At 41.0% G+C, this 12,300-nt stretch overlaps 2 protein-coding genes across 2 annotated transcripts; both read left to right on the forward strand.

Annotated features, from left to right (window-relative positions):
* The first annotated feature begins 91 nt into the window (after positions 1–91).
* Positions 92–7,070, forward strand: sdhb (succinate dehydrogenase complex, subunit B, iron sulfur (Ip)). The gene is made up of 8 exons (XM_079511459.1): positions 92–246; positions 2,002–2,135; positions 4,195–4,280; positions 4,862–4,998; positions 5,163–5,279; positions 5,381–5,482; positions 6,237–6,359; positions 6,507–7,070. The coding sequence occupies exons 1-8, from the start codon at positions 175–177 to the stop codon at positions 6,585–6,587; spliced, it is 852 nt and encodes a 283-aa protein (XP_079367585.1). The 5' UTR covers positions 92–174; the 3' UTR covers positions 6,588–7,070.
* Positions 7,071–7,676: 606 nt separating this feature from the next.
* On the forward strand, positions 7,677–12,239 carry mfap2 (microfibril associated protein 2). The gene is made up of 9 exons (XM_079511470.1): positions 7,677–7,730; positions 9,331–9,392; positions 9,526–9,573; positions 9,987–10,013; positions 10,133–10,234; positions 10,389–10,430; positions 10,563–10,650; positions 10,739–10,812; positions 11,095–12,239. Exons 2-9 carry the CDS (start codon positions 9,362–9,364, stop codon positions 11,196–11,198), a joined length of 516 nt encoding a protein of 171 aa, XP_079367596.1. The 5' UTR covers positions 7,677–7,730; positions 9,331–9,361; the 3' UTR covers positions 11,199–12,239.
* The last annotated feature ends 61 nt before the right edge of the window (positions 12,240–12,300 follow it).

Here is a 12,300-nt window from a genome sequence, read left to right on the forward strand (position 1 = left end):
CCTGAGCCACCCTAGGAATAAAAAACTAGCGTACGGCGAACAATGTACCCGATACAGTAGGCGGGCTCTAGACCGGAACCTGCTGCTTTAATTCAGAATGCAAAACGGGGCTTAGCAAACCCTGGTGACGTGAGTTTAGCTGCTGGTGGAAACTCTGAGGTCAGACCTGCCAACATGTCGGCTACTGCTATGTCGTCCTTGAGTCGCTGTGGTGTTTTGGCGTTTCGTTCCCCCGTCGCACTAGTGGTATGATGACATTCACGTGAATACAAACATTGTAAAAATCAACTGTCAACGTTATTGTATGTTATAAGGATATTATATGGGTGTATATAGACCTAGAGGTATGGGAGGCTATGGCTATTTCCAGACGCTTTAGAAACAGTAGCCTTCATACTTCATAGGTACATGTAAATACATATTACATGTTTACATTTACCTATGAATTAAAGTGTAAGTAACCAACAATACATAATATAATGTGACGTTATGGTTCCAATTAACGTTATTTACCGTGGTATTAGTTTACACACCTGGGTAGAGATACCGTTAGCCCCTCTTGGAACCCTCGTAAAAGGTTTCTGACATTTGGATGTTTGCCCCTCTTGGAACCCTCGTAAAAGGTTTCTGACATTTGGATGTTTACCTTAAACATCCAAATGTCAGAAACCTTTTACGAGGGTTCCAAGAGGGGCTAAACATCCAAATGTCAGAAACCTTTTACGAGGGTTCCAAGAGGGGCTAAGATACCGTATGCTACAGCCACGGCCAATTTGTCCTCAGATGCACCCTTACACTACAGGAAGTATTTTATTGTGTTAAGTGTCCCATTAAGGGTGTAGTTAAAAGCACAACGTAAAACAACACACTCCAAAGGGAATAGACAGTTGACATAATTGTAAACATATGTAGGCCTATTGGCTGTCAAATGTCAGTTTTTATTGTTGATCTTTTAGGCTCTCAAATAGTGCAGTATTTCAATTTGCCAATTTGCCATAGTGTTCTGTTACATTATTTATATGCTACCGGTAGTTGCTACCGTTAATTTCACTTCACTGAAATGTAATAACGAGTAACGACCATGTAAAGCTTTACCGCCAATAGGAGGGAATGCTTTCACATTGATGTGATGCTAGTTATTGCAAACATTTTGTGTGAATCTTAAAAAGCCTTTATTAGATCATGGTGTGTGAAAGAGGTAGGGAAGTTTGCGCTTACTATAGGGCTGAAAACAGGTGCGAGAGGCCAGCATGAAAGTCCATAAAAACGAAGGGGCTCACACAGATGAAAATGGAGGCTCTTTAAATGCAAAAAAATCGTCCTTTTTTATTATTTTTTTTACAAAAGTGTGAGGTGAGACTGCATTTCACCATAGAATTTTTTGCATTTTTGTAAAGGACTATTTTTTGCATCTAAAGAGCCTCCTTCGATGTGCATTGTGCACTACCTACGTGTAACATGAGTGTTTGTCAGGGTGTGACCCTAACGAAACTGACCGTTACTCAACCTCACTACGGCTCTGGTTGAAACAAACAACCAATGTAGTAAGCAACTTGGAATTTTCTTCTATTTGCATAACACCGAATAGCATCTTGTTTTTTTGTTTGTTTATTTTTTCCCAATTTTTGTGTGTACTATGTCTAGGAAATAAGAATCTTGTTTAGTGTTATCCTTGACCATCGATTTCCACCATTGAAATCGATTGTTGTTGCTCATGGCTTATCACACTTAAACCCTATATGACTTTACTATGCTGACACAGTTCTAGACACTTGAATCGTTAAAGACATTTAAACAAAGGAACTTTGCTTAGAATGGGATCCTACTTTGCTCTGTGCTTTGTTTTTCATATTTTCGAAGCAAAAACAAAAGTGTGCTGCTCATTGTAAATGCAGTTTTATTATCCTACTACCCTCAGAATACCTAATTAGGATGGCAGAATGAATAGTGACCTGTACAAAACAGAAAATGATATTGTCTCCTCTTTTCTCCTGCTGTCAGGCGGTTAGGTATGCCCAAACGGCAGCAGCTCCAGCACCACAGCCCAGAGTAAAGAAATTCCAAGTGTATCGTTGGGATCCGGACACTCCAGGGGACAAGCCCCGCATGCAGACCTATGATATCGACCTCAATACGTATGTAAAGTTTCAGCAAAAGAAGTTCACAAAATGTGTAATGTCATTGGTTATCTTATACAGTGTCAACAGCAGAATCTGGTCTTTGTTTTTTCTGTTAATACTAATGCATGTAAAAAATAGTCCAGTGATTGTCCCAGATTGGACACTGTTAAAATTTAACAATAACTGAGAAAAGCCTTCAAGTGGATTTAATGCAGATGGCTCTGACTGATACCGTTGCACATTCCCAATGCTGTTCCTTAAAGGGAAACTTCACCCTTTTAGCAAAAAAATATATGTTAATGACGTTTAGAAGATTTAGAACACTTTCCTGTGGGTCTTTATGTGTGTAATATGTGGTTTTAGATATTTTAGATAGTTTAGCAGTGAGCCCAGTGTCTCTGATGTCATCAACACTGAGCTCACTTTCTTCCTGGACTACAATTCCCATAATGCTTTGGTGCACTGCTCCTCCTTGTGGGCTGCCTTACTGAGACAACATGTAGTCCAGGAAGTGTGTGTGTGTGTGTGTGTGTGTGTGTGTGTGTGTGTGTGTGTGTGTGTGTGTGTGTGTGTGTGTGTGTGTGTGTGTGTGTGTGTGTGTGTGTGTATGATGATGATGATGATGATGATGATGATGATGATGATGATGATGATTGATGATGATGATGATGGTGTGACAGTACAGTACAGAGTAGAGTACAGTAGAGGGACCCCCAAATGGTAACTCTCATTTCTCTACCGCTTCAGACGTGGGGCGGCTCGTCGGAACCAGGCCAGTACCCTGGGCGTGTTCCTGTGGGTCTGGAACTTCCGGCGACCCCCATACGGAGTTGCACCACTAATATGGCAACTTTTAGGGCTCTTCCACCTAGGCAATGCAAACCCAGACTTCAGTCCCATGTTGTTTTGCGGTTGTGGGTAGTGCAGGCGTGAGTGTAGTTTGTTTGACTTATGATGGAGTGGTTAGCTCACTGAAAAAAAACTACAAGCGAAGTGGCTGCCTGTTGTTCACCGATGAAGAAAGCTACATTTCACACCCATCAGACTTCAATATGTTCGACTACTTTGCTGCCATAGAATGGAAGTGAAGAGGGAATGTGACGGTAGCTCTATGGGATTGAAAATCTAATCACCGTGTAAAGCAGTTGAAAGAAGGATTCTTAAAGTGAACGCGTATGGTGGCACCTGGAACTGGGATTTATGCTAAACAGCTAGCCGCAATAAAAGAGTTAACAATCTTATTTTTTTTACAACATTTTATATATTATTTACTATAGTCCTACTAGACCCGTGGAAATTACATCTGGCCACAAAAGATCATGGGATCTACTGTATGTGAAGGGGATACTAGTAGGGGGATGCCATACAAATTTAGTTTGTCACTTGCCTCCGCTTCCCTGTCAAAAATAGCTAAACTCGCTAAAAAGAAAGATAGCAGCAAATGAAAAGTAAATAATAATAGTAACACTCAACTTTTACTTTCTCTAATAACAGCATAAAACATGAACCTTGGTTGAAAAAAAAACAAAGTTGTCCTTTATTTGTTTTCTTCTTCTTCTTGTCTATTTCTAAATTGACAACCCTTTGTTAGTCCACCTATGTAAACCTAGTCAGCCAGCTTGGCAGTAAATCCGGTTATGAGAAACGCTGGTTTTAAGTCTTATTATAGACTGCTAATCCAAATAATGGATTTGGGCACTACAACTCAGAATATCTTAATCATTTCATATTAATTATCAAGTGTTATCAAAGAAATTAGTGTCAGACTCTGTCTTGATTTTTTGTATTGTCCCTTGATCAACCTAAGACCATCCCGATCTACCTGTAGATCAGAAAGACATTGTTATCCGATCTCTGATTTACAATTTTACAGTGAAGCGTTCATGATGGTGATGAGTTAACTAGCTTTGTGATTACATTATTTGTTATATACAAAAAAACAAATCTGTGTGGCACCTGACCATTTAAACTATAAATATGTGACAGGGCCGCCACCACAAAAATCTCTGTTACTTTTACCTTTTCATGTTTTGACTATAGATTTACTGAGTATCTGTGTTCTTCACTCAAATAGTTGTGGCCCCATGATTCTTGATGCTCTTATCAAGATCAAGAATGAGATGGACGGTACTCTGACCTTCCGCCGCTCGTGTAGAGAAGGTAAGTCTACTGTACCTTTAGACTTTCAACACATGGAGCTTTTGTACTTTTTTTTTAGGGGCTCCTATATTCAGCTATTAGTGTAGATTTTCGTATAACACATACATTACATTTCCGGTATTTTTGTTTTTTACATATGTGGACGATTAAATCTGTATTTTTGTCCAACACAAACATTAAATTCCCATTGACAATGAACGGAGAATTTACGTCATATGTGGACGAGCAAATCGACATGTTCATGTACATCATGATGATGTACGATGAGAAGAGCGGCCCTCGCTTTACACGGTTGTGATTTTTTTATATCATGCATTCAGATGATAAAACCACCATAAAATCTACCATTGGTTAATATCATCATGTAGGCTGAATTGGCTATTTTTATTCACCAACTGAATTAAAAGTGTTGTCACATTGGCATACTGAAATGAATGATACCATTGCTTTCCTGGAAGAGAGGGAAAACACATTTGAAAATCTAAAACTACAGTATGTATGGAAATTTGTTTCTAGTAATCTGTGCTTTGTAGTCAATGGTCTACTTCTACTACACTAAATGTAGTGTGTGTTTATTTCAGGTATTTGTGGTTCCTGTGCAATGAATATCAATGGGGGAAATACGCTGGCCTGTCTTAACAAGATTGACACCAACCTCAACAAGCCAACAAAGATATACCCCCTGCCACACATGTATGTGGTCAAGGATTTGGTTCCTGTGAGTACCATAACTCAGGATTGCTGTGTAATAGTAAATGCATGACATTCAACATTTAAACCAAGACAACATTATGGTGTAATTACACATTGATTGCAAATGCATATAGATATATCTATCTGAAGGTGGGTAAATATGTTTTCTATGCAAACTTGTTTATACAGGATATGAGTAACTTCTATGCCCAGTACAAGTCCATTGAGCCCTATCTGAAGAAAAAAGACGAAACAAATGAAGGGAAGGAACAGTACCTGCAGACTGTGGATGACCGAACAAAGCTGGTTTGTACATGTGGATATTTTTATTTAAGTAAAACACAAACAATTTGTTTTTCAGCTATGACAGCGATGTGAAATGAAACTGGATGTTCTTCTTTGTGCAGGACGGCCTATATGAATGCATTCTCTGCGCCTGCTGCAGCACAAGTTGCCCCAGCTACTGGTGGAATGGAGACAAATACCTCGGACCGGCTGTTCTTATGCAGGTTTGTATGTAATGCGTCTCCCGTGTGCATTATGCCAGAGAGTACATTCACATGCATATATTGACATTGATCTATTCATGAATAAGCAATTTCTAGCTAACAAGTGGTTAGCTAGAAAATGGCTGGTTCATACATGATTTATACTTCGTTGTACATGGGTGCAATGTTATGGAAATAATATATGCCCATCCGGGTGAATGTATATCTTAGAAGTTTATTCAGAAGAACAGCAACAAGCAAACAACATCTACTAGTCTAGCAGGCTTAGCCTGCATCACTCCAACTTTCTCTCTCAGTACATCTCTCTCTCGTCGTCTCCATCCCACTAGCCTCCCTCAGCTTCTCCGTAGGTCCTCCTTTATACCCCAGAAGCAGGTCCACAGATAAACATGACCTTCACAAAGGTAGAATACAATACAGACGCCCTGACTATCTTGGCTGTCGCCCCCCTCCTGAGACAGGGACTACCTAGTGATACCTATTCAGGCCCAGCAGGGTCTCATAACAAACAATAGGTGTGACATGGTCTTTTACATACAGCTTGATCAAAGGGTTGATTGGATTAAGACAGGCTTTCAGGCGGTGTCGTTGCTCACAGACACGACCAGACAGACTATCATGGAACAATATACTATAGTCTTCATATTTCCCACAACAGCAACAAAGTATACTAAAGTCTACCAGCTATGAGCTTGTAGATCATCTATTTTCTATTAACTAAGTATAACTCATGCTATATCCCACTTTCTTTCAGGCCTACCGATGGATGATTGACTCACGAGATGAATTCACAGAGGAGCGCTTGTCTAAGCTGCAGGATCCGTTCTCCCTCTACCGCTGTCACACTATTATGAACTGCACTAAGACCTGCCCCAAGGTAACCACAAGACACGTTTCCCATGTTACAGCAAGCACTTGAGATTTTGTATGCTAGCAACGTTGAATCCTGCGATTCATGGAGTGAATTTTCCAACATCGACTCTGCAAATGCATCTCCTTATTTTCATACTTGTCTCTGTTTCAGGGTCTGAATCCAGGAAAGGCAATAGCTGAGATTAAGAAGATGATGGCCACTTATAAGGAGAAGAAGTCGGCTACTGCATGAATACTCAGTCATTCGTCCTTAAACCTTGCCATTGTCTTTCAAATTATATTGGTTTAAAATGCATATAGAGGTCTTATGATCAACCTCTCAGGCATGGAAGACGGTTAACTATCTGCATGGGTTTGAGGTCTTATTAGGTGTATTATTCTGCCAACGCACAAGTATGTGTATGTATGCAAGAGAGAACGGGTGTGTTAGGGTCATAGATTATACAGCTTTGTAGATATTTATCAATGGCCCTAGTGTGTGTACTGTACGTTTGTATATTTGAGCGACATTACTTTGCATACTGCAAGAAACAATGCATTATCTGGTTCCGGCCCATTTTCAGCTTTGCTTGTAAGTGTACGTGTGAGAGGGAGTGATCGGGAGAGAGAGTTTCAGATCAAGAAGTTATTGGTTCACAGAGTGAATATCATTCTCTAAATCTTCCACCACACCATCAGCAGTCTGTTTTATTGTAAAATAAATCACTATAATACATACTGTTTACCATGTTTGTCTCCACACTGGTGGTATCATTTATCTCACTTAGTTCAAAATTGCTGAGAAGATGCTGTTTAGTATGAACTTTATTTGTATAGCACTTTTCAAAACATAGTTCACAATAGTACACAATTTAATACTGACAGTAGCATTCTATGTCCCTAGATGTCACCCTTGTGCAGAGTTTGGGGGTAAAAGGGAAAAGGTGTTTGAAAAACTAAGTTCATTGCCTTGTGTCAACTTGAACGAGTAGGCTATTATTTGCATCTAAAAGTAGACATTCTGAATATAGTATTGAATATAGTCTAATCATAATGCTATATGAAATTCTAATTGTTAAAGACATGTTTAAACAGACTGGTGGGCTGAGCCTGATGGCACAGCTGGGGTTTACTTAGGTGTTTACGGCTACTGAATAGACAGAGACCACACTGGATCGAACTGGGTTACATTTAGACGTAAATACAGTATTTAATAATAATATATAGAAATGGGCATCATTTTGCCTGTATGGGTGGGTGGGACTGGGAGTCGAGACTAACGGGGAGGAGACAAATGATGCGGCGGAGTGGAGGTGGTACAATGTGGCGCTCAATTATCCAGCACTCTGGACGCATGAGATCTGAGGATAGTCGGAGGAGAGTGAATCAAAGTTAGGTAAGCGTTTTAAATGTTATTGTGTTATTATGTACATTTCTGCTTTGAATGCATGAACCCAAAATGAAGTGATACAACTTTTATACCAGGTTATGTTGATTTGGTTGATTAGAATAACTTAAAAGGCAATGATAATTAGGTACGGTTTCCAAGAAGTAGCCCGTTAAAATCCACAGCTCCAAATTGTTTTTAATAGCTGATGCTGCAAATTGCGCCTGTTTAATAAGAGCACTTAATTGCCACTGGTTTACTCTTGCACCCCAGTGATTGTTGTGTAGACTGGTTGCTGATGATGATACATTTTGTGCAGCCTATAACGGTTCTTCCGAAAATGACATGTGGTCTTCTGTTTTCACTGGAGAAGATTCTGTAATCCGGGGGGTGGGATTTAGCAGCACAGCCTGTGGCAATGACAATACAATAGAGCGAGGTTGGCCAACACAAATACAAAAAAAGTTTTGGGGGGGTTTAGGGGCAGAGCAGAGGGACGGAGACATAGATATTTATTTTTGCTTGCGTCTTGCAAACAAAAGCCAAACTGTTTTAGTGAATAAATGACAGCAACCCATTCCCTCTTTCTGTCGTGGTTGTGCCCAAATCCCATCAGTCCCTTTGTTTGGGGGAGGGGGTCTTTGGGAAAGCACAGACTAAATGGGGAGGGAGGGGGGCTAATCGCTCCCAGATGTGTGCTGTGAAAACATATGGTTTCCGATAGCCACTGTGATGCACAAGAGGAATGTGTGAGCACAATCACGTGTTTGTACTCACACACACATATACAAAGTTATTGATGCACGGGCAAACCTTGTGCAGGCGTGTTTACATCACACAGGGCCCTAACTATAACAATGTAACCACTTGACCACCTCAAACTATCATATGATGTTGAGAATGTCAGCGCAAAAAAACTTTATAATATACTTATTAATAGTTTTTAATTGTGATTTGAATATATCTATTGGAAGAATGCATTACTGTCAATTTGTCCGAATCACATTTTTGCTTAGGACTTAAACTGAGGAGCTCTTTGCTTGGTGGAAACTAGGAGAGAGGGGGAGGGATTCAAGGAAATGACCAGTGAGGGCGACAAAAGGGAAATGAAAGATGTGGAGAGAGAAAGAGAGAGAGAGAGGGGGGGGGGGGGGGGTATAAGAGGCGGGGGAGGGCTGGGCTGGGGTAGAGGGGTTCAGTGTTTCTTTTCCTGGAATGCAGCCCCGAGATGTCTGCTGTAGTGAGCTCTCGCAGTGAAACGGAGAAAAGTAGGAAAACAGAGAGATTGTTAAGGAAGACAGACGTGCCACATTCTTGCTGTCAATGTTTTCCCTTTCTTCCCCATGACTGTTTGGGGCCAGGGAGGAGAGGTGAAGGAGGGCATAGGAAGTGAAATTGGCGGGGGGTTGGAAAGGTAACAGACTTCAGAGGTAGACAAACTGAAAGGAAAGCAGAGGTGCATTTGGGGTAATGGGGGGGGGGGGGGTACAGTAGGTACACAGATGATATATCATATTTGTCATATGGTTAATTCATACAGATACACTAAACAGACATTCAACAAAGTATAAGTTATCCCTTCTTTTTGTTTCTTTCATTTCCCCCTCAGTGTCAAAGTCAGTCTACCTCCTAGAGTGACCATGAGAGTCCTCCTATTACTATGCATGCCAGGTAAGTCCCCTACAGAAGTACTACATGGCCTTCTATATTCCTTTAAACATACACTACACATACTGTAAGAGTGTTCACATTATGCTCCATTTCACTGTTTTGTAAATACTTCTGTTCTTTGCAATCTCAACAGTTCTGCTATTCGCCCAAGGCCAGTACCAGGAACCTGTTTCTTTTTTGGGTGAGTTCATTAAGATATTTTCTTTTGGATTTGTTCCTTCCTGCTCAGCATCAGTATCATGACCATGGCACTCCAACATCTGTTTACCATTCTATGTCACCTGGCCTAGGGGATTTATTTCCTCCCTTTCTTGTTTACCCCACAGAGGGGAACGTTTGTCGTAGTGTAAACAGCACTTTGGCCACTAAAGCACATTATTGGTTAACATCTTGAGCATGAAGTCATACATTTGACCTAAGAATGCTGGCAGTCTCTGCTGTTGGCAAGCAGGTGGTACATTTTATGGGGTGCGGTGTGTGTGTGTGTGTGTGGGGGGGGGGGGGGGGGGAGTGGAGTTACAGAACTAATTGGTTTCACAATGTTGATCTCATGAAAACCAATTTCTTCCCTTTTGCAAAACCTGCCCTTCACAGAGGACTATGACCCTGATTATTTCACAGGTGAGATATATTTACACTTGCTCTCTCGATGTGGAATTATCGATGAAGACTTATGTCATATTTGAACACAAATGTATTCTTCCCAGAGGTCCCTTTCACTCTGTCTTCTCTCTATTTAGACACCCCTGAGGGCCCTGACCCCATTTCTGACAACCATCAGTCTCTCCCTGGAACTTTCCAGCAGCAGGTTCGGGTCCCAGTAGTACGTCCAGGACAGTCAGGTATGTATGCACTGACTAGGCATGTGCAGCTCCTGAATTCTTCTGGTGTCACTTTCATAAGATGTACAACTCTACTACGTTAGAAACGTGCCTGCAAGTGGACTGTAAAATCCATTTATAAATATGTATCTTCTATCATCTTTGTCTCTGTCAGAGTCTGAGTTGGAGACAGAGCCAACAGAACCGGGCCCTCTTGGTAAGAAAGCTGCAGGACAAAAACAAAAATGCTTAAGTGATTATTTGAATGTGTTTTGGATTATATCATGAGGTCCTGTATTGTTACATGGACCTCATGGAAAACATATTGTTTTCCTGTGCTGTACTGTAGATTGCAGAGAGGAGCAGTACCCATGCACTAGACTCTACTCTGTTCACAAACCATGCAAGCAATGCCTGAATAGCATCTGCTTTTACAGGTATGTTGAACATGACACAGCTCACAGGTTCATTGCTATTGAAATACATCAGCATCACCAAGTGAACCTGTTCTTTTTTTGTGTGCAGTTTGCGACGAGTGTACGTTATCAATAAGGAGATTTGCGTCAGGACTGTGTGTGCACATGAAGAACTTCTAAGAGGTGAGTCCAGTATGGTGTGTGTGTGTGTGTGGAGGTGTGTGGCTGGGTGGGTGCATGCATGCGTGTGTAGATGAAGAAGCTTAATCTGCACACTAAAAGTGATGCAGGTGAAAATATACCGTTTATATGTTACGGTTGAAGAACAGATTAACCGAAACATTGTTGAATAGAGATTTGTATATGCAAGTGAGGAATCCCCCCCCCCCCTTACCTGTAAGGTTGCACGCTACCTCAATGGAGAAATGCTTTTGTAACCCTCACCAATCCAATTTCTCTGTTTAGCGGACCTGTGCCGTGACCAGTTCTCTCGCTGTGGCGTAGCAGCGGTGAGTGGACAGTGTGGCTCACTAAGCAGCAGTTGTGGTAAGAGCTGTGGGAGCTGCTGAGAGAACATGGGAGACCAGCGAGGATGGCTGCCCACGAACTGCCGTCTCTCCACCCAGAACACCCCCCGTCTTGTCCTCTTCCTCACAGCCACGCCTTCTGTTCCCTCTCCTCCTCCTCCTGTACTGCATAGTCCCCCTGCACTAAAAGAACTTTGATATGTTCTGATCTTTTCTGTTTTTCATATATCTGCCCGCTTAATGACAACCCCCCACACACACACACCTGCCCATATATGTTAGCGTGTGTGGGTTGTGTGTGTAAGGATAAATATACTCAAGAGCATTGATGATTGTATACTTCACTGGTGCTATAAAATCAATACCACACTGGTGCTATGAAATCAATATCACACTGGTACTATGAAATCAATATCACACTGGTGCTAGAAGAGCTAGCACACATTCAGAGATGCACATAAAAATGTGGAATGTTTTTATTTTATTCTTGTGTGTGTGCCATAATTCATGCCATATATTAATCTAATCTTTTGTTGTTATTTTACGGTCTTGAAAAGCAGCCTTAGTCATGACTCATGACCAACTCAACACTGGTGGCCACTGTGCACTGACATCAGACAAAATCAATATATGGTCATCAATAATCTAATTGATTGGGAGGTATAAATCATGTATGCTGACTGACCTCAGTTTAGGTCATTGCCACTTGGACCTGCACTTAGCATCCCAAGCAGCATACAGTTGGGTGCCACCGATATTGTCCCTTATCATTTGACCCATTTAGGCCTGACCTCAAAATTTTAAAAAAATCCTTCTAAATCCTCCAGTTTTCTGAAATAAATATTTTCACGATTTTTCAAAAATAGCTAAATTATAACAATGTTTAAAACACCAAAAGGGGTTCCCGCCCAAAATGGGTTAACTGTCCTTTTGCGCAGATCACGCAAACCTCAGCAAAAAGAAAAGGACAATATCGATGGCTTCCAACTGTACATTCATATCCCAGTGGCAGGAAGTGCTTTGAAAAGGCATCTCACAAATGACCTCTGTACTACTGCTTTGTAAAACTGACTCACTATAAAGACTGAGAAAAAGAAAGCTTTTGTTTGTTTATTACTACAACTTTGCAATGGTGCGTATATAT

The sequence above is a fragment of the Electrona antarctica genome (assembly GCF_951216825.1).
Source record: "Electrona antarctica genome assembly, chromosome: 9".
NCBI lineage: Eukaryota > Metazoa > Chordata > Actinopteri > Myctophiformes > Myctophidae > Electrona > Electrona antarctica.